The following is a 22395-nucleotide window of genomic DNA, read 5'->3' as shown; positions in this document are numbered from 1 at the left end:
TTTTTTTCCTTCCTTGTTTCACGGTCGCTCATGCAGTCCGCCATTTGTCAATTAAAGAGAGTCAATAAAATATATGTTTCTCTTTCTCTCTCTGTGTGTATGATGTTTATATACATGATTAATAATAGTAGCACAGGCAAAAACAGCAGACGCGACTACGCCGTCATTCTCATTTACACTGTTCGCGCCGCGTCGCGCAATATATGCAAAGTAACGTCATCGTTTTCTGAAAACTGTTGCAGCTACCTTGCACTTGGAACAATGAACCCCAGATTACCTATGCCTGCAATGCCAGAAAAGCTAGCTCAGGGAAATCGAAACCATTTAGCTCAGGAATAAGTGCGCTCAGTCGCTCCCAACCAAGTGCAGATGAATTATTAGCTCGTTAGTACACGCTGCAGGGCGCAATGCATCAGCTCATGCATTTCCTCTCAGCATTCATCTGGATCACATTGACCTTTCAAACCAAGACAGTCTACAACTAAGGAGTGCTTTGCATTCACAGCGCTGTGTTTATGCTGTCAATCTCACCTTTCGGCTGCCATATGAGCCATTATCACATACATGCTTCATGAAAATTATAGCTATTCTATGAAACATTGGATCTGAAAGGCTCACAGACACTGCCATCGCGTGCTCTAGAATCTATACATGCTATACGCGTCCAAGTGCTGATCAGCACTTGGACTTGTATGCATGTATAGCTCGGAAAAAAGTTGAACGGTTTTCTCGCAACTTCGGATAACATGACGGGGAAAAGTTTAAGGAATTAGAAATGAATCGACTTACGACAATTCATTTGTCTGCTACTAATGAACACCTGAAAAAGCGTTCATTGCGCTGCAGCTTATAATGTGCCGATTCAGGGAGAACGAGACAACTGGCAAATGGTGTGTCAGTGTTGGGGTCGAAATGGCAACCAACACCATGAATGAGGTTGGGACATTCGAGAAACCACCCAAATGGCAACCCTACTCTGTGGAGGTGACTCTTGCACTGTCAAATTGTGACAATTTTCACGAAATCTCTTACACAGCAAGCATGTCTTGCAGTGATCAATAACACAATAGCGATACAATTCTGTGCAAACTTTTAAACAGTCACCAACAAAGAGCGTGTACCACTTCAGGTCATGCACTACCATGATTACATAACTCTGTCAGGCACAACATTGTAGTCCATTATTGTGTTCAAACCTAAACGTGTCATCAGGCTAGTATTCCACGTAATGTCATCAATCCTAGACTGTCGTGTCAGGTGCCGATCCTTTGTTGATTCTTGGTGCACAGGTGGGTGAGCTATTGGGCTTCTGTGCGCTGAAGATGGACAGCGTTGTGTTGTATGGGATCTCTTCCCTAGACTACGGTGAGCATCATCCACGTAATGGTGTTGCACAATTGTAAGTGAAAGTCACATAGATCCAGAAGAATGCAGTCACACCTTTTGTGCTCGACGTCGACGTACTTAAACTGACAGCATGTCAGCGATAGTCTTTGTAGGCATTCACCTGAAGATGGTCGGCTGTTGTCTAGCTATGGTTGTAAATTGTACACAATGTTCTATAATAGTCACAATCGCAGTTGTAAAAATTGCAAAAGCTGAAATTTTCAGTTTAAAAATTATGGGGAAGGCGAGGAGGTGCTAAATAGTAAACTCTTGAATCAGTGTGCCAATTATGATAAAATTTTCGCGGACAACTTACCTTATTGCCATTCAAATATATTCCAAATTTTGTTAAGCCAGCGTTAAAAAAAAAAAAAAGCTATGCTCATTGCATTGAGCAATTGTGTCAGCTTAGGAAAACTATCATTTAAAAATATTAGATATACTCATTTTTCATAAATACAATACCTTCAGGGCAGCCTACAATACAGAATAATGGCAACCACGTGCAGTTTTATGCTTTCTTTTGTAGAAATCGCATCACTTGAAAACTAATTCCCAAGTAGCAGTTGCCAATAGCCTACGATGGAAAGCTTGTGCATTTTCTTGTTGGCTTCCTTAACTATTGGCCACTGACCAGTCTCTGAGCAAGAAATGGTTCCGGCTACCACACTTAAAATGGTAGATTTGAAAAATCCATCATTTTAAAATCCATCGATGGATTTTAAATATCCAGAGCGTTGGCCACACCCTTGCCAGAAGGTCCCTTGTTGCTAGAAAGCGTGAAAAACAAACCTTTTAATGAAGGCACTGACTCCGTGTTCATCTTTTCTCCCGCTCTGCAGCTGTTTTAAAACTACCGTTAAGGAGAACTTTCAATGGCAAATGTCTGCCAAAAAAATTTTTTTTTCCTCTGAAATGAAAACTTGGTGAGAAGGTTCTTAATTATTGAGCAATCCAGAACACCAGAAACCGCAAAATAAGTTTTTATAGTGAAAATATTAATTTTAGCCTCATATCCTCTCTTATTGTTGAAGTTTGATGGCTCAAAGCTACACTACAGGCTTGGAGAGATGCCGTAGTGGACTCCAGAAAAACAGGCTCCTAAATTCAAGCAAACAAACATTTCTGCATTCCACTTGGTACGGAATGCCAAGTGTTGCTGCCAGGACTCGATCCCATGTTTATGCGCTCAGCAACACAACGTCACAACCACTAAGCCACTTGTGACAATTCCTTTACAAGTAGTACTTTCAGGTACCTAAACATAATGACTAACAAACAATGACATGCAGAAATTATTATTATTATGATTTGATTTGAAAACATATACGCAGGAAAGGGAAAGCGAGGAGCAAGGCTGGCAAATGCCACCGGAAGGGGCACAACGCCTGCCTACTCTTCAGAAAGGAGGAGACAAGCATAGAAATGAAAGATAGGAAGGAGGGGAGGAAAGAAAGAGCGAGATGACAAATCTCAAAGAATAAAGTAGAACACACAGCAGGGCCCGTCACTGCAGGTCACGCTACTAAAGAATGTAAAATAGAAGAAATAGTTTCTGGGTTACAAACCTGCTCCTAAGTTCGTTACTTCTAGAAAAGTAAGAAGAGCGCGATGAGCCTGATCGCGTCGAGACGCACAACCGCTTGGGTACAAACATTCGTCTGGTGTGGTATACCGCAGGCCAAGGAGATGATAGTCCCTCACTAGTGACATGCGCTTCGCACTGAAAGCGGGACACTCCAATATCAGATGCTGAAGTGTCTCGTAGCAACCACAAGACGTACAACATGTGTTCGAACAGTAATGATGCATGCAGAGGTATTGTGCTTGTACTTTCAATGTGCTTAAAAACACATACACACTCAGCAATTCAAGGATGGGTTGCGTTGCCATATAGTGGAATGCGTGGCTGTAAATAATAGGTATAATTTCTCATTTTTGAAAAGAGAGGCCTAAGAGGTTTTTATACAACACATCATTAGTGCTATACTTGGCTGTATGCTAGTATTTTGGAATTAGTATATACTCTTCCACCATGAGTGGCACTTTTATGGCACATGACAGTTGCAAAATAAGTGCACAGACACAGCTGTCTTCTCCCTGCGTACCTTCCATGCAGGTCTCATGAAAAGTGCACTACCAACACATTAGAGTGATATTTTAAGCTCTATAGAACTGCAACAAGCCAATTTTCTATTGCAAAAATATGCTGTGTTGTAGAATTCACCTCACAGAACATGATAGCATTATTATTGTGTGTGACCATCATCTTTTCAGTGAAATACTAATTTGCACATGAAAGGCCTGCTATAATAAACATGACTAAAATCGTGAAAAAAAAGGGAACAAACACTGTATAAAAAAAGAAATAGCTTTTTATTTTCTATCGGAGTGGGCCTCTCCCAGATGCACAAAGTTTCAAAGAATGCACACAATGTACTGTTAATATAAATACACTAGTGTTCTTAAATAACCATGTCACAGTTCAACGTGTTGGTGCAAGTTCACACTGACATGAACCTCAACATGAACATGATTGACAGAGTCATCGATGGCCACACCAGGTGCCATGTGTCCTGCTTCATGTTGATCAGAGATGCGGCGGAAAGTTTGAGGCACAGCAGACCAGTCAATAGGGTGATGGCCATTTTCAGCACGTTCAACCAGGTCACGCACCACACCGCCATCTTTCCTCAAAAATGGCTCACTGTCTTTTGCCACACTGTCCTCTGAAACCACCTGCAGAAGACACGACAGAGTTGTCGGGCCCAGTTGGCATTAAGGTAATCCCCTTACTCAGAGTCTTGTTAGTTCTCCAGAGTGGGTTAGTCAGCAAGTACTCCAGTCACCTAGATGAAGGCAACAGGCAGCTGCCCTCACCAGAAAACACAGGGGCTAAACAACCTCCACCACCACGCTCAGAATCTTATGGCTTAGCTTGATGAAGTGCTAGAAATTGCAGCCATACTGCACATGTGTGAAGCTAAACAAAATCCAAGACTTCAAGTCAGACAACAATGAGCAAGGCACTTCAGTGTACTTTGTTGCAATACAATTAACAGTGATAACTCGCAACCATTACCATATGTACAAATAGCAGAGTACTCCATGGATGGTTGCACAGTACAGATTTCTACAGTGAGAAACGAAACAACATTGGCTGTGACAAATTAAGCTCAATAAATATCACATGCAATTCTGAACAAATAAAATCACAAAGGCTCAATCTCTACGTCAAAGCTGCTAGTCAAATTCAAGCCAACACAGAGGTAGAAAGTGAAAAAAGGCACCAGCAAACAGGTGTAATTATACCAATTCAAACTTTTTACCAGTACATGATTACAAAAAATCTTATTCACTGGCAGAGCTATAATGTTCAAAGAATCTCTACATTAGCTTTCATTTACAGTCAAAACACACCACATTGCAGAACAACAGTAATTACGTAGCACCAACAGACCAGACTACTACAAGACAATGAACAATTCTACAGTGTTTCGAAGTTGTAAGGTACTCCAGGCTAAACCTTTCAAAGACACTTGCTAAAGAGAATAAATATGAAAATCTAACGGCTAGGCACCAGACGTTACAATGTCACCATATGTGTAACAGTTTTATCGGTTGCTTATCTGTCGAAGCTTTTTGGTTGAAGCAGTTTCTTCGTTTATGTCAACCATTGCAAAAACGCATATGGTTGGGATAATTGTGTAGGCAAGGGAAATTCTATGAAATTAAAACATACGTTTAACCTGAACACTTCAATTAGGCTCCTGAAACAGGTATGCGAGACTGATAACATTACATATGTTGGTTAAATGACAATGCGCTGCACATTGTTATCCTTTGCTGTTTTAATCAAGATGCAGTACATGAACCGAAACAAAAATATCTGCAATTTCAAAAGATAAGAATTCATAAGATAAAGTGAGATAAAAGTGAGCATACTAAACTGCTGGCACTGTGAAACTGGTTTCAAAAGATTTTTAAATTTCTGCCATAAGCCAAAATCAAGAACCAGATTTCATCCAATACGCAAGGATGAAAGGATGGACAGCTTGGGGAACATAGTTTTAAGAAGAAAGCTTCCACAACAGCGTGGTGGGCATCACAATATTTCCACAGTACGGGCAATAAGTTGGGATTTTTCAAGCAATGTAATTATACCATTTTACATCTCTGTTCCAACTGTAAGAAGTGTTTCACACATTTTTTAATGTTACTTTCCTGTTTTCTCCTAAATCTTGCTTGGAAACAACATTTCCTGTTGTGTTTAATGTGACACCTCATTTGACACTGCTCGTTCTGTCAGGTTCTGTAAAAGGAGTCTGCTACTAAAAGTGGAAAAGGATAAGTGCCAGAATTGCACTGCGAGGCTTCATGAATAATACTTCAAAGGCTAGTGGCATCAATAATCGTCTTAAATGTTTGGGGAAGCCATGTTGGACATTCCTTCCATCGCTCTCAAGCAGTAATGCCACAAGCTGCGTCGGAATATGGACCCTGCACTCAGTGTGGGCTCATGCTGCACAAATGTGCAAGATATTTCCTCATTATAAAACACTAATACAGTAAATACCATCACAGAATGTGATGTCTGAAAACTTCAGACGTGATACATCTCAACACAACACAGGAGGCTGGTTTCAAATGTGATGCTTTTTTACACCATGTAAAAAAGGCCAGATGAAAGAAAAAAAGTGGAAATATGCCCGTCCCAATAAAGAAGTATGTACTGCTTGATCCTCAAAGCGATGGATGAATATTTGCTTTTGGGTAAACTGACGAAACTAACTGTTTTACTGTTTATCCCTACTACAGAATGCATTACTAAATTGAGCCAATATATAAGAAAAACTTTTGTGAGCTTAAAGTGTACACATGACAGTAATCCATCTAGTATAATTTCACTGCATTCTGTCCAGTTACTAAATTCTCTTAGTGAGACACACAGTATCATGTGTGGCAAAGGATAGTTTTCCGTAAAGCCAGAGAGATTTTATAAGTGTAGCGTTTAACACCAAAAGCACATTTTGCTCCTACTAAGTTTATGATGTGCAGTTCAATACTGAAACACATTACTTTCAGAAAGCAGATTAAGAAAGCTGCACATGACAACCAACTGTTTTAATCAGTAGTCAGGTACGTTGACAGAAAAATGTAAGCAGCAGCTCATTAGCAGCTCATATTTTAAGACATTTACAGCAGAATAAAGTAACCTAGTATGCACACAACAGTCCAATATGAAAACATTAGGTGGATTCCTTGGTACTTTTCACCTTAAAATCATAGCTCTTATGAATCTCAGCTATAAAAGCATGAGCCCACTTTGCAAAGCAAACCAGAAGCCACATTTTAATATAAAACAGCCTGAAGAGGCAATGTTAACAAATAAAAAAATTCCCTTGTTTAATAGGTAGTAATGGGGGAGTTGTTTATTCATGACTCAGTTAAAGTGGCACACTTGAGAAACTCAAGTGGGCTGAGAAAATACAAGATGTCTTAACATGAGACTGACGGGGCACCATAACAGCAGCACAAGAAAAGGTTCAGGGCATCTGGCTTTTTAATGTAGAGCTAGTTGCAGCAGCTCACCTACACTGACAAAAGCCAAGCTGAACAGGGAATGCAATAAACTAAAAAAATTTTTTTTTTAAATAAAAATAAAAAGTAGCAATATGAAATTGAAAAATGAAAGGAGATGTGCATTGGCTGCCCCACAATTGCACCTTCAGAAAAAGCATGATGCTTCCTCGGTATTTGATTGCTTCATGGTCATACACACACAATGATAGTTATCTTCAGCTTTGTTGTTTTTGCATAGTGGCCTTCACAGTGCAAGCATTAACCACGCACTTACTTAAAGTGTGTCTGAGTAAAAAACCAACAGTTGTAATGCAGTGCTTTGTACATGGTATTTTACGCATGTCCACGTTTCTCAGTGCACTGCTCTAAGTTAAAAATGATAACTGATCACCACGATGCAACAAGCTCACTGCCTTAAAATACTGATGCCACTGTTCTGTCCATTTCGTAGACCCCCGACAGATATCAAAGTGTTTATCCAGAACAAAGAGGTGTAACCAGTTCTGAAGAGAATTAAGTTCACTGCTGTTTATTTTTCTGGCCATTTCATTAAGTCCTTAGACAAGTGTGATGCACATGCAGCATGTTTGCAATCCATTGATATGCTTGACAAACCTGCCTTCCAAGTTCCTGTGCACGCCAGAATGAGTAGAAAAACATTTGCACCACAAAGGCACTAGATGCTTGCAGGCCAACAATGCGGACCATCAAGTCTTGCCCCCCCCCCCGTAGCTAAAAAATGCAAATGTCTTCAATTTCACTTCAATATCTTACTGTATTTATTCGAATATAAGGTGGGTTTTTTTCCCCAGAATTTTCAGCCTCGAAGTCATCCCCCGCCTTATACGCGAATGTTAAGCAAGCAATACTACTCCAAAGCCTCGCTACTTTCCTGAACTGCAAGGTCAACCACTCAGTTCTGTATTAATGACAGTTTTTGCACTTTTTTCTGTTATATCTGCCTTTGCAACAAATTGTGCCTCACATTCATCGAACAACTGTGTCTTATTGCGATCTGTCTATTAATCTTCATGCAATGGCATGGATATAAATAAACATGCAACCTCTTGCTACAAGGATGTCAGAAGTATAACAGCCCGTAAGTTACTTAGTGTAAAGGTAGTACTACTTTAACCAATTTGGAACAGAACATCTAGGTTCCCTCTTGCAAAATAGGCCAGTATTAAATCCAAGGCAATAATGAGATTATTCTAAGCTGTCATAAATTTTCTGAGCCATAAACCCCACAAATGGGCAGATAATCAAAAGTCACCACCTTCTTTCATAAGTGATTAATTTGACAGATTCCTTGCTGTACGCACATAATCAAAAGTACTTTTGCACATTCTACAAACAGGACAATGCCTATGAGGTTAATAAATGGTTGAAGCCCAAGGCTAGCTTGAAATTAAGGGTTGTTTGTTGTAAGCAGGTTTTGGCTCAAGTTGTGCTACATTCACAAAAATGAAGTCATTTGTAAAGGAATATTTAGGACTGAAATTCTGTCCAAATACTACAATAAAGTAAAAGAGGATGCAAGAGGGAACTTCAACGTGCCGAATATCTGTGTAACTTTAGAAAGGGTACAACTAGGTCTTCATATGACACAAATGTGTAAAAGCTGGACATACAAGTAGCCACAGTGCTCCCAATAAAGTTCTAAACTGAGACAAGAAGCTTTAACACAGGTAAGCAGCAATAGCTGTAAAGATTACTACTACTAAGGCAGTTTTATATATAGATGTACACAAATTCATTTGACAAAACAAATTCATCAAAGCTTTTGTCATAGTGATTTGATTCATGCACATGAGATTAAATGATACATAATTATGTACATGCCATACATGCAAGTAACCTTCAAAATTGCTTAAATTTCACTTAATGCTGACTGCAGTGAATACATAAATTGGACTGACATAAACAGAAACTGCAACTAAGAACTTTAACCTACTGCCGAGTGAACTATTTTGGGCTTGGCTAATAAGTAGCAGTTTAACTTGTTAATGCTAAAATAGATGTAATTATCGTTTTAAACCATCATTTGCAGTAGCTTCAAACACCGGTCTTCACATTCACCGTGGCATAAAAGGCGAGAAAAATTTAGAAGTGATTTGAAAAAAAAAAAAAAACAAAACAACAAAAACAACAATAAAACAAACAAGTTGACTGCAGTGCACAAGACAGGCTGGAAAACTTCACAAAATTACATCACACGCCTCGCAGAAGCTTGCTAATGGGTAGCGAGAGGATGCGCCGACGTGCACGACCCTTGCGGCCCTGCACTCTGCGAGCGGCTGCACGGCAGCAGCAGCATCGGCGGTACAGCAGCCAGCCACAGATGGCAGCTGTCAGCGCCCCAAAGCACAGCACCGTGCGGCGCTGCTCCAGCGCCAGTCGCAAGGGAGAGAAATATTCAGAGGCGCTCACAGCCTGCCTGCTGTCGTCTTCGTCTGGCTGCAAGGCCCAGCCACCCCAACGCTGCTTCAGGGAGGGAAATGCCAGGTCATCGGCAACATCAACCACACCTCCTGCGCCAGCTCCGAGTGGTAGGGGCTCAACAGAGAGCAGTTTCTGGGACTTCCACAGGACACTGCACGCATGGCAAGAAACGAAGCTTGATCAATCAGTTGCCACCAAACATTACATATGTGCAATAAAGATGTACTCTTCAGCATGTAGTCAAGCTCTAGAGATATCAATGTCATAAACAACCCCAGTTTCCTTCCTTTTTCTTGCTGTAATGTTTTCTTATTTTATTATTGCGATAGCAATTATATGGACACTCCAAAGCAGATTTCTGCCGTCGTCGTCGCCGTTGCCGTCGCCGTGAGGTTCCGTATGACGTCAACGGCGATAAAATCGTCGCCGCGCTCCGGACGCTGTATGTACGAGTGAAAGAGCGCGAGGGACGCGCACTTTCACGGGGAACGAACGCACGTCGGAGAGCAAACGCGCGTTCTGCGCCGTGCTCCCTGAAGGGCTGCAGAAGTAGGTGTCTCTTTTCTCCTTTACAATCACCATATATGTCGAGCAAACGCGCCTTCTTCCGACGCGCGAAAGGCGGTGGGGGGGGGGGAAGGGAGGCGACGTTTAGCTGCGGCACCAAGTGCGTATTTATGTAAAAACATTGTGAGGCGAGAAGGTGGTAAAGACTTCCGACGCAGCTCGGCGAGTGTCCCGTTCTGATGTCGTCGAAAACCTCCGACCCGCCCCCGGAGGCTCCGGCAACAGTCACCAACGCCGCACGCGTTTTGTGCGAACGTGGGCATAACGCCGACGGCGTCGACAACAGTTCTGCGTGTTGCCGGTGCTGCTACATGTCCAAGTTTATACAGCTGATAAAGCTACTATCATTACTCCAAATAGCTCTCTACAAATTTGTTATCGCAATTGATGCTTCGCCTTTCGGGTGAAACTGCGACAACTTTTTTGTGAACATAACGTAAACCAGATGTTCCAAAACCATTTTGTTTTCGGCAGCACCACCTTCTTCCAAGTAGTACTGAGAAATGCTCTAGTCCTTGCCCCGTAAGCATGCAAGATAAATAAAAAGAAATTGGCCCAGTATGTATCAAAAAGGGAATACCAAAGAGTTAGGGATGGAGCGCCAGTTTAGGGATGGAGGTTCGTGGGTTGTGGTGGTACGAGATGGCGCTCCTCGATGGCTTGAGTGCACGGTGGCAACGCGAAGGAAGAACGAGTGTCTGGTGGGGGACAACGTTTATACCGCAGCAAAGCGTCTGGCCGGGCTGCGCCCAGACCACTCCTCCCTCTTTTGTGCCGAGCGGACGTATTTAAAGGCTCGGTCGCGCTCGGTCAAACAAAAACAATCCAACAAAAATGCGTACATTCTTTGACTGTCTTGATTTCACCCGCCCCTACGGTAGCAACACTCAATTCGTCAAACCCCGCAAGCATTTTTCAGTCACTCGCTGCCGGTTAATTGCCATCAGTCATGCCCGCTTGAGCAAACAACTACCGGTTGGTGGCCCTCTGTCGCAACATGGCTTGAAAAAGCCGCATCCAGTGGAATTCCATTCCTCGCTAAACTAAGGAGCAGCCGCCATGGCTCATTTCCATGAAACACACTTTCCATGCGTGCTTTGTCATTTCTCCACCCACTGGCTCGGGGGGCACTGTTACGGCTTTCAATGTAATTTCCATGACAGCCCCCGTGTGCATTCCTGAATGCTCGGTGCCACTGCAGCTGCATCCAGTACGGAGACAGCTAAGAAAAGCATGGCGAACCGTAGCAAACGACCCGACCTATACACTCTCAGACTGACTTCTGACGAAGACAGTCAAGAAAAGCATGGCGAACCGTAGCAAATGACCCAACCTATAGGAGTGTGCTGGTCTGGGCTGGTTGGTACATCATTAGGAAGGGAACAAACAGCGCTCGGACGGGACGAAGCGAGTAGACAGACAAGGCGCTGAACTAACAACCACTGGTTTATTGCTGGGAAAGCAATAGATACAAAGCACAGGTTCAGCACAGAAGGCCAGAAAAACACGGTTTCTGCGCCGGGAAGGGAATAAAATCATCACATCACGCGCATCGTGAAGGCAGGTTATCATGTTTTTAACAAGTAGTTAATCTCGCAGCTATGTAGAGAAACAGAGGGCACGCTGACGCAGGAGTTTCCGTGCGATTGAATGCAAAACGCTTCCCAAATCTCGCGTGCTCTTTGATCTTTATACCTACCTAGTATTGTGCAATCTTCAAAGAGAGGTTTGCAGCCGCATTCTTTGCAGTGCTGGGCTAAATGGCTCGGTACAGACCCTTTCATTGCGTACGCATGCTCCCTCAGCCGGTCACTCAAACATTGGCCTGTTTGGCCAATGTAGCAGCGTTTGCACTTGAGTGGGATCTTATACACAACTGCACATGCGCACTCAACATGAGGTTTTCTGTGTTGTTTTTCACAGATTGCTTTTTTGGGGCCTTCCTTGTTTACCTTGGGGCATAGCGCCAACAACTTGTCCCTTGCGCTGAACAAAACGCGAGTGTCTATTTTTCTGGCGACCTTTTTTAAACTATGCGAGACCCCATGGACATAGGATATGATGGTGGTGCTCACATGAGGTCCCTTGTCCTGGGCGACCCAACCTATACACTCTCAAACTGACTCAAAGGAAAGCTTACCGTACTTACTCGATTCTAACGCGCCCTCGATTGTAACGCGCACCCGTTTTCCATGACAAAAAAAAAAATCATTTACAGTACTGCGCACCTCATGCTCTCATACAGAAATACAACTTTCTCTCATATGGAAAAACAAACATTTACTCCCGATGCACTAAAGTTGCGATGAATAAAAAAAAGTCGCAGTTTCGCCCGAAAGGCGAAGCATCGATTGCGTTAACAAATTAGTAGACCGCTATACGAAGTAAGGATAGCAGTTTTATCGGCTGTATAACCCTGCAAACATTCGCTTACTAAATAAATGAACAAGCATGGTGTCACTTGCGCACAGCAAACATGAACAGATCTCGCTCGTTGACTGCAGAAACTCGCTATCAAAATGCTGGAGTGACGAAGCTCGGCAAGCGAATTGACCTTCGTGCTAGCATGCCTCGCTTCAACGCGACCTATAGGCCTCTTGCGCTGGAGTTTGAGGTATAGTAGCGGCGCGTGGTGGGAAACCAAAACTGCGAAGGCGGTTTTGGTTTCGTGTCCGATTGCACCACGCAGGCAATTTCCGGCCCAATTTTTCTTGGAGAACAAATAAATAAATAAAGGCGCACGTCAGAATCGGGTAAATACTACGGGTGTGTGAATACCGATTATTATATCAGAAAAGTTTTAACAAAATTTAATGCTTACAAATGTTGGGCAAGGAAACGTGGTGCTGCACATGCTCGGGAGTCTCTTATTACTGCGTAAGAAAAACGTGGTAAGCTATCAGTAACTTGTGTACAAAGAAATCAAGATATACAGTATGGTCTACACTTATTTAAGGGAACACCAACTTACTATGCCAGCACTGATTACAGCTCAGCTCAGGTCTGGAATTGTTTTTTAAAAGCGAAGCTTTTTTATATTGCAATAGCAACTATATGGACACCCCAAGCGCATTTGTGCCGTCGCTGTGGACATCGCTGTGAGCTTCCGTATAAAGTCCAAACATGGTAACATTGTTGCCGCGCGCCGTACGCTGGATGTGCGAGTGAAAGCTCACGAGCGTCAGACAACGATTGCAGCTCAATCTCAAGCGCGCGAATAAGAAAGTGCTTCTGTCACGCACAAGGCACAGGGAGGGGGGGGGGGGGGGTAATCCGGCACTGGCTGCTTACGGCGTGGCCGTGCGGGCACTGTATCTTGAAAACGATGTGCGACACGGAAAAAGTATGCGTCCGAGCGGGCCTCATCTTCAAAGCGACCTGCGATGTGGGCAAAGTGCAACTAGTGCCGGTAGCTTCGTATGAGCTGCGCTTTTGACGTATAGTTCGTGTTGAAGCTAGAGACAGCATGAAGGTCATTTCGGTAGCTGCTGCTGCCACGGCTCCTCACATCAGCGTTTTGACAGAGAGTTTCTGCTGTCATAGGACGAGATGTGTTCATGTTTACCTCTGCATGCATGACACCGTGCTTGTTAATTTAGTTAGTAAGCGAATGTTTACAAGTTTATACAGCCGATAAAACTACTATCCTTAGTCAGTATAGTTGTCCACTAATTTGCTATTGCAATCGATGCTTCGCCTTTCGGGTGAAACTCCTACATTTTTCTTTCCAAACCTCGCCGGGTTTCGTGGCCGTGGCTGCAGCCTGGCTGTTCCCTTGCCGAATAGGCCAACCAATCACAGCGGAGTACACGGGCCGCTGAGTTCCTTGCACCACCTACAGATGGCGCCGGCCACGTACACCTTCCAGAAGCGCTTGGGTTTAAAGCAAATGGACGCATCAACCGGTCAGCATTCGAGATAAGCAAGAGACCTTAAGAGTATTGGTGGGAGAAAAAAAAAATCGGGGAAGAGATTGACACGACCGGATCTCTTACAGTCATAGGTAGCGATGCAAGGTAGATTTTTAAGGAAAAAAAAAAGATTAAGGAGATATATGCAAAAATGCTAGATAAAAACATGTCTAGCATACCTGATTAAATCAAGCAGGCTAGGTGACTATTTGTCACCGCCCAGTTTCAAAGGGGATGCCATTAAATCATCATCATCATCACCGGCCGCGCGGGGGAAAGAAAAATAAATCCAGAAAGTTCACCTTCGCGCATCCACGGCTGTTCGGTAATGAGGAAGAAAACACTTCTTGCGGATAGAATAGATTCGAATTGCGCTACGTACAAATGCGCATGCTGCCTCTGAAACCATAATGAACCGTGAACCTACAATGACACATCAACAGGCTAACACACGGCGCTGCCTCAAATTCCTCCACCGACTATCCCGTAGCGCATTATCTTTCTTTTCAATTCTACACCCGCGCTGCTAACACACACTCACTCAATACCTCGCCCACCCGCCTTACCTTCTCTCCCCTTTAGAAGAACCGAACCTATATATACTGTGCTGAGGAAAGCATATGTCACCTTGAAAAAGACAAGTCCACTTGTCGAAACGTTGGCTCCTGCTCTTACCTTGTTCTCGTGTTACTCGTGGTCTTGAATTACCGTCTCCCACATTCCCCGTGTTTTCTCTGGATTTCTACCGACGGAAGATGAAGGAACAAGGTGAGCGCCCTCTGCTTTCCTTGGCACACGTAGCATTAATTGGCGACAGTCATTACAAGTACATTCACGAACACTTCCCGACAGGCAAACATACACCACACATTAGCTTTAAGAGCGGTGCCACGACACGCACCATCCGAGACCTCATTGCTGTAGCACCACAGCATATCACACATTTCATCATTCACTGCGGGACTAATGACCTGAACCATGACACAGGTGACAGCACAATTGAGGCCATGAAAACACTCATAAATGACTTCCACACCAACAGACCAAATGCAAAAATCAATCTGACAACAGAACTTCCCAGTATTGTAAACAAGCACAGGCCAATTAATCAACAATCACAGACACTCCTGGCTGATGCACTAGGGACACGTAAGCTCAGTGATTTTCTTCTGGATATTGAACACCAACAAAAAAACGTCAATGTCATCCACCAGGCTGAAATACACCAGGACCCAGACATTCTACTCGCCAGAGACGGACTGCACCCGAACTTTTATGGCGTCAAGGTAATTGCTAACAAGTTACAACATCAAGTACAGGCTCAGGAACTCATTTAAACCAACGCAGCCAACAACACCAGTAAAGCCTCCGCCCCGGTTAGCTACAACACAGAAACACACGCCTGAAATCGTCAACACCAGCTCGTACGCATGCTCCGCCGAACCTAGAACCCAAGAAGCATCTACACGAACGGTGGACGCGGAACCAACACCACCTGAACAACACCCGCTCATACAGAAGCCCACAACTACCCGCAAAACCTTCACGCAAACAGCTACATACACTAATAAGCAGACAGATACAGAGACAGACACTGGTGCAGGTCTCAACAAGCAAACAAAGCGTAAAAACGACACCACCTAAAGATCTTTCGTCCCGGAGGTCTGCCCGAGCCAAACAGAAATGACTACCACGCACTACGGATAGCACATGCAACAACAAATCTCGCTCTTTCCTCTAATCCCGCAAACTCACCGCCAAACAGACAAATTACAGATTTCACCTAATAACTTACGCTAGCTGCATAAAACACAGGAAAATCCCAAAAGGCCTTAGAATTAAGGTTAGATGTGCCCTCGACTCTTTACCCTCAGGCTATTATTGAAGTGGAATGCTGTCCTAGAAAATGCGTCACTCTCTTTAATTCAAGAGAATTACCCAAGAAGAAATGATGATGCTTATTAAGGCCCAAGATCAGACCTCCCAAATCCTGGCAGTCCAGAGGGCCCGCGAGAGGGCCGTCAGGTTTGACCCGATGGTCCCCGAGTGGGCCTAGCCAGGTGACGTCGAGTTTACTCGCGTCTATCGTGGACCAAATAAAGTTCACTCACTCACTCACTCTCTTTAATTGATATTCTCGGAGAACACTGCCGGGAACAACTTGCGATAATTACTAATCAGCTTGACAGCATAAATTTATCTTAACCGGAAAAAAGAAAACTTGAACAATTAATCGAAACTAGGGAGGAAAACCTACTAGATAAATACCAACACAAAGGTATTGGAGCCCCAGATCCACCTAAGAAAACTACTATGACTCCTACAGCACATAGCTCCACCGATAGTGCTACGAGCGAGCATCCAGAGCACTGCAGCAACGTAGTAGACATATCACGAAGTTTAAATCCCAATGAAGTTGATCTCCCCAAACGTGGTCTAAGGTTTTGACCCACGAACAACGCAGATAAACAAGTATGAACTCCACAAAGACATAACAGAGTTTTCAAGATGCATGCGCTTCAAGGAATTCTTTTTCGATAGGCCAAACGTAGGAAGACAGGATACAGACTCTCTGAGACCACCTAGCACGTGGACACCAGAAGCCGAACAGTGCCCAGACCTTGATTTATACATAAAACTAACCTCAAAGGAAATTCTAGAGTCAACACGGCATTGTCGCAAGCACAAAAATTTGTCCCCCGCTCAGCACAAAATCCTTAAATAACTTGCGGAACGAAAGGATATTGTAATAAAACCAGCAGACAAAGGCAGCAGTATCGTAATCTGGCCCATAGAAAAGTATAAAAATGAGGCCTTCAAGCAACTGAGCATCCACACCTATTACACAAAACTTGACTGTAACCCAACTTCGGTTTACGTTCAATAATTACTAATTCACTAATTAAGTTCCAGTTACTTTCTAAAAAAAAACGTCGTTTTATGCACTGAAGCACATAAGTAACTGGAACGCCAATGCATTTCTCCACAAAGTTTGGGAATTAATATATCAAAACTGGTGTCATCTTGAGAATTCATTCCAATGGGATCCGCCTTACGAACTGTACAGCTAGAATTAGTAAATTGCAATATGGGCCATAAGTTAATTTAATTAGCTAATTTTTGTTAATTAGTCGATTATATATTTAATTTTTTGTGCAATATCCGCCTCTTCGCGTAGACCAGCTCGGGAACTAGAATTGTGCTATCTGCCACAGGCAATCTTTAAAAATTTTTGAAAGTGTTCGCTGAAACACCCGGTATGTACTTCTCACTGACACAAATGGTACAGTTAGAAACGAGGACAAATGGTTTATTTTACCGTTTCACAATGAACTATTCCGCAAAGCAAAATCCTTCACTGAAGAGAATTTTTCATGCATTCTGGCACTTCTAAGGCAGATCAGAATTGAGCAGCGGCTTTCTTTTGCACGGACGACTCACGTGCGAGCTGTCAGTGGCAGACGCCATCATTGCAAATCTGCCAAAGGCACAAAAAAAAAAAAAAGCCCGATTCCAAAAACGTGGTCTTTGAGCACTGCCAAAGTGCTGCCATCTATGTAGTAGAAAGCAAAGACCTCAATAAACGTGCCCCTCCAGCGCTGACGAAGTGGCTGCTATCTACCCGTCGTAGAACACGAAGACTGAATTAACACGGCTTTCGAGGTGCTGAAAAATGTGCTGACATCTATATAGTAAACCAAAAAAGAGTGAAATAACCACAGATTTCAAATGCTGACACTGCAGCTGTCTATAGACCTTTTCATCGGGCGAGGAGGAAAGGGCGCGCGACGAGCCTTTCCTCCTCTCTGACTTGTGCGAGCCGGCGCGGCGCGGCTTGAATGTGTTGCCGGTCGCGCGCTGCGGAACGATTTGGAGGTGTTTCAACTAGTTCTGAATGCAATTTACGGGATGTCAGTTCTTACGAGATCGCCGAGCAACCACTGTGTAGCCTTTAGGTGCAGCAGTAGCTACAGTATCTAGAAATTTCTCTCTGATGTGCAAAAATGCGACGCGCATCATCAGCCATGGTGTGTGTATGTGTTATGAACTCTGTTGGATGTATCAGTTTTCACCCTACGAAGAGTTGTTGTAAAACATTTCCATCAGCCACCGGCATCGTTCTCACACATTTTAAGTCTAGTAGACTTCAAATCACAATGTCTACGTTAGCCTCCTGCAACAGGCCGAAGGCTTTGCTCAACGCAGCGAGCACTGCGGTTGGCAAACCAATATGATACACACAAGCTACGTGCTTCACCCTGTAAGGGCGAAGCACGTAGCTTGTATATATCCCCTTTGTATATTTTGCCCTGTAAGGCACAATATACAAAGGGGATCGCATAAAGAGAATCCAACAGCTATTTGTAATGACACAATTTCTGCAAGATGGGTGAATGACGCGCGTCGTAGGGGACTGAACTTTTACGAGACTGAAAAAAAAAAAAGAGTTCATATGTGCTCCCTTTTCGGCAAAATAAAACAGAACACGGGATAACAATGCAATAAGACTTTGCATGGTCGTGCCGCATGCTTGGACCACTTGAACCATGCGCTATAGAGAATCTATAACACAGCATTTAGTATTGCCTCGGAAGCTCGCGCAGTCTGCAGCTGGTTGTTCGACCACTCGAAAAGTGTGATTCCCACTGTACAGTATGCGGTTATTATTAACCAAACTATTTTATTTGTGGGCGGAAACCATGCCCAGCAAACAAGGCAGTCGCCCAATGTATCTACAGATAACAACTTGAACGCTTGTCAAAGTAAGCAGTACAACTTATTCGCCAGCAGAATGGTACCCACACTGTTAGGATCGCCAAATGTTTCGTAAGTACTCGTTGCAGCTAAACCAGAGTTTAGAATTTCAGTGCTGATAATGCTGCAGTAAGGTAATATTCGGGAAACGAATTTTCAGAAATACCTAACTGATATCCGAGGCTGATTGTAAGCTCAAACAAACGCGCACACCTCGCGCTGGGTGCTCCGTCCACCCTAACGCGCCAGCAGAAACTCCAGCCGCTTAATTACTTCAGACTTAAATTCCTTCACTAGGCCTCACAGGACCATACCCCACGTAGCAGACACCATTTCATGCTAAATAGACTGCGAGAGTGCGAAAAAATCCACCAAAAACTGCCGCCGAGCGTATGCCATAGCATACAACAGGGGCATTCGCCCAAGCCAGCATGCCAACTGCCCACAGATGGCGCCACTGCCTACGCAATGACGAGGCCAATGAAAAAACGGTCTATATATATATAGTAGAAGAAAAACAAAGTGGGCATGCTGAGTTTGTCCAATCACACTGAAAACTGGATTATTACCATTGACGAGCTGAGCTTGTCCAAAACACTTAAGGGGAGACACGGCTTTTAGGAGCCGAAAATTTGCCCGAAAATCGAGTTTTCAGAATTGTCATTTTCGTGTTCCTACTACCATCCCGCACCTGCCTGCAACTTTTTATTAAAATAGTACTTTTTTTTCTTCACTAGACAGGTTCACAGGAAGATGGGGGCAAAGTGATCAACAGTGGTCAAACAAGGGATCTCTAAGGCCAACATTTCGACAAAGACTTGTCCTTGTCAGGATGTGCCCCAGCAATGACAACATCGTGGAAAAAGTCCCCTTGTTGAAATGTCGGCTACAGCCCGAGACATACATTGTTGATGTAAAGTATTTACATGAGTATAACGGAACTATGAAAATAATGTGAAGTTAGGCTGGAGAAAATTGGAGTTAGGCTTTTGGCCTTAAGAAAAAGAAAAAAAATTAGTATTACAATTATAACGCGAGCTCAGGACCTTGAAGGGCAGCCATGGCCAAGGGGGCCAAAAAAGGAGACATTACTATTACATTACTATTTAGGAAAGAAAAAAAAACTCGCATCATAATAGTGTAAATACGGTAACTTTCTGAGCCCACTTGTCCAGATTGTGCATTAAAGATAACTACACGTGCATGGGTGATAGCCCACTGGTCAGCACATTGTGTTGTCTGCTGTATCTGGGCGCTGTTGGCTCTGTTCAAATGCCACTGCCACCAAAAAGAACTTTTCTGTTTTACCCTCACTTTGTTGCTTCGTGAAAGAATGACTTCTTTTGGTAGCCAATGAATTTACTATATATTTCAAAAAAATTTCGCTTGCATTCCAAACAAATTCTGTTGAATTCTTAGTTAGCCTTGCCAACACTTTAGGATGGCACTATCTTGTATGACAGCACTTCTTGTGCCGTTCAAAATCCTCCTACTGTTCCGCTATTAGTGCGCACCATTAGTCTTGGCTGGGCTGGGATGGGCTAGGTTAGGTTAGGTTTGCTTTTAAACTACAACAAAACTGACAGTTGGGCAGGTTGATGGTTATACAGTATGAAAAAAAAACCAATGCAAAGTATAGCGGAAAAAAAAAAATGAGCACTAGACAAAAAGCTGTCGCAGTTTCGCCTGAAAGGCGAAGCATCAATTGCGATAGCAAATTTGTAGAGAGCTATACGGAGTAATGATATTAGCTTTATAAGCTGTATAAACTTGGACATGCAGCAGCACCGGCAACACGCAGAACTGTTGTCGACGCCGTCGGCGTTTAGCCCGCGTTCGCTCAAAATGCGTGCGGCGTTGGTGACTGTTGCCGGAGCCTCTGATATAAATAGGCACTTGGTGCCGCAGCTAAACGTCGCTTCCCTTCCCTCCCCCCCTCCCCCAAGGGCTTCGCGCGTCGGAAGAAGGCGCGTTTGCTCTACATATATGGTGATCGTAAAGGAGGAAAGAGACGCCTACTTCTGCAGCCCTTAAGCGAGCACGGCGCAGAACGCGCGTTTGTTCTCCGCCGTGTGTTCACTCCCCGTGAAAGCGCGCGCCCCTCGCGCCCTTTCACTCGCACATACAGCGTTCGGCGCGCGGCGACGATTTCATCTCCATTGACGTCATACGGAACCTCACGGCGACGGCGACGCCGACGGCAGAAATCTGCTTTTCAGTGTCCATATAATTGCTATCACAATAAAACAAGAACTGAATCTCAACTAAAACATACGTGGTACCACTCCAAAAGAAGGTTTGTGCACTATGGCTCACTGTGGTTTTAACATTATTTTGGACTTTTCCTTTTAAGTGTTTCCTTCCATTGAAAGCAAAACTTAAGGATAAAGGTTGTTTAAATAAATTAGTTAGGAGTCAGTGCTTTGTTCACTTGGACTTCCATTTTTCCAGTCATTTTCATGTGGTTAAAGGATGATCACCTGGGTGCTGATTCATTGAGTGGCTGTGGCACCGCCCAATTCAGCGTTTGGCACGGAGGCAATGCTCGCAGCTCTGGTACCCCAGGGTGGTTCTGGAAGACCTTGGAGTACCGGTACAGACGGTTTCCTAGAGAACACAAATAATGTCTCTTGACCTCAGCACAAATCACCTGACAACCACTCCCTGAAATCTGCTGGGCAGGAGAAAGCTCAAATGCATAATTGAGAAAGCTCTTCTCACGGTAAGGATAGCTTTTTGGTATTGTAGGAGGGTAATTGACAGGCACAGCTCAAACAATTCTTCTCTATGTATCCTTTTGATTCAGGGGCTCATTAGAACTGGATAAATACAATACACTTTTTTAATACTTTCTAGATGGATATGACAGTGACAGATGCCCTGTTTTAAAGAATGTGGTTAATGCAGCTTTCTATACCTCACCAGATGAACTGCAGCGATAGAGAGCACATGTAGTGTTGGCAACCATGTGCTCAAACATGAGTAATATGTGTTTGTAAATTGGCGACTTCTCAAGCTACAATGATTGTGCTGTACACATTTTTCACTGTTTCCTGGTTCAAAATTTGTCTTCACTTCCGCCAAGCAAAAGTAAAATGTCTGAGCATAATTTCTCAAGCAAATCTCAGACAAACATTTTAAAATTAAATTTTGAAATGAGCATCTTTCTTAGAAACCTATAGCTTCTTGACTCTCCTGATAAGCATGGCACAATGTGCACTGCTGTACAGCACACATTTGATGATTATGAATGCAAATGTAAGACCTAAAAAGTGTATTCGAAGGTACCACCAAACAGCTCCTGTTCACTGCACTGCTTATATCAAACTTGGAAGACGATGGGGCTTAAGTGAGAAATTTTTGAATTGAAGTTGTACATATAAGGTGCATTTCATAAAGCTGAGGTCTCAACTCACATATGAAAAAAGAAAGAAAGGTGACCCCATAATGCTGAAATAACTGTCATTATTTAACACAATCACCCTGCAGTGACAGAAATAGAGAAAAGGGCTGACAATGCTGTACTTTCAGCAATAATGTTGCCATTTGCAGCATCTAAAATGCTTCCGTCACAGGACAAACAAATGAAAGTTTTAAGGAAGGTAAAGCGCAAAAAGTCCGGACAGTGAAAAGAATGAGAACATACAGAGTGCTGTGTATGTCCTCATTCTTTTCACTGTCTGTGTTTTTTGCACTTTACCTGCCTTAAAATGTTGCCCTACCATCTTGGATACAGACCCTAGTTCAAATG

General features: G+C 43.4%; 1 protein-coding gene across 1 annotated transcript in view; it reads right to left on the bottom strand.

Annotated features, from left to right (window-relative positions):
- Nucleotides 1-3745: 3745 nt before the first annotated feature.
- The window catches only part of LOC119436080 (membrane-bound transcription factor site-1 protease-like), a 71529-nt gene continuing 52879 nt past the window's right edge, over nucleotides 3746-22395 (bottom strand). The window contains exons 24-26 of the mRNA XM_037702824.2: nucleotides 21125-21251; nucleotides 9400-9562; nucleotides 3746-4125 (exon numbers count right to left, since the gene is read on the bottom strand). Of these exons, the coding sequence (XP_037558752.1) occupies nucleotides 3865-4125; nucleotides 9400-9562; nucleotides 21125-21251 (551 nt within the window). The 3' untranslated portion in view covers nucleotides 3746-3864. The remainder of the gene's footprint in view (nucleotides 4126-9399; nucleotides 9563-21124; nucleotides 21252-22395) is intronic.

Source organism: Dermacentor silvarum, chromosome 1 (assembly GCF_013339745.2).
Source record: "Dermacentor silvarum isolate Dsil-2018 chromosome 1, BIME_Dsil_1.4, whole genome shotgun sequence".
Classification (NCBI taxonomy): Eukaryota; Metazoa; Arthropoda; class Arachnida; order Ixodida; family Ixodidae; genus Dermacentor; species Dermacentor silvarum.
Note: the sequence above shows the minus strand (reverse complement) of the source record. Positions and strands in the feature narration are given on the sequence as shown.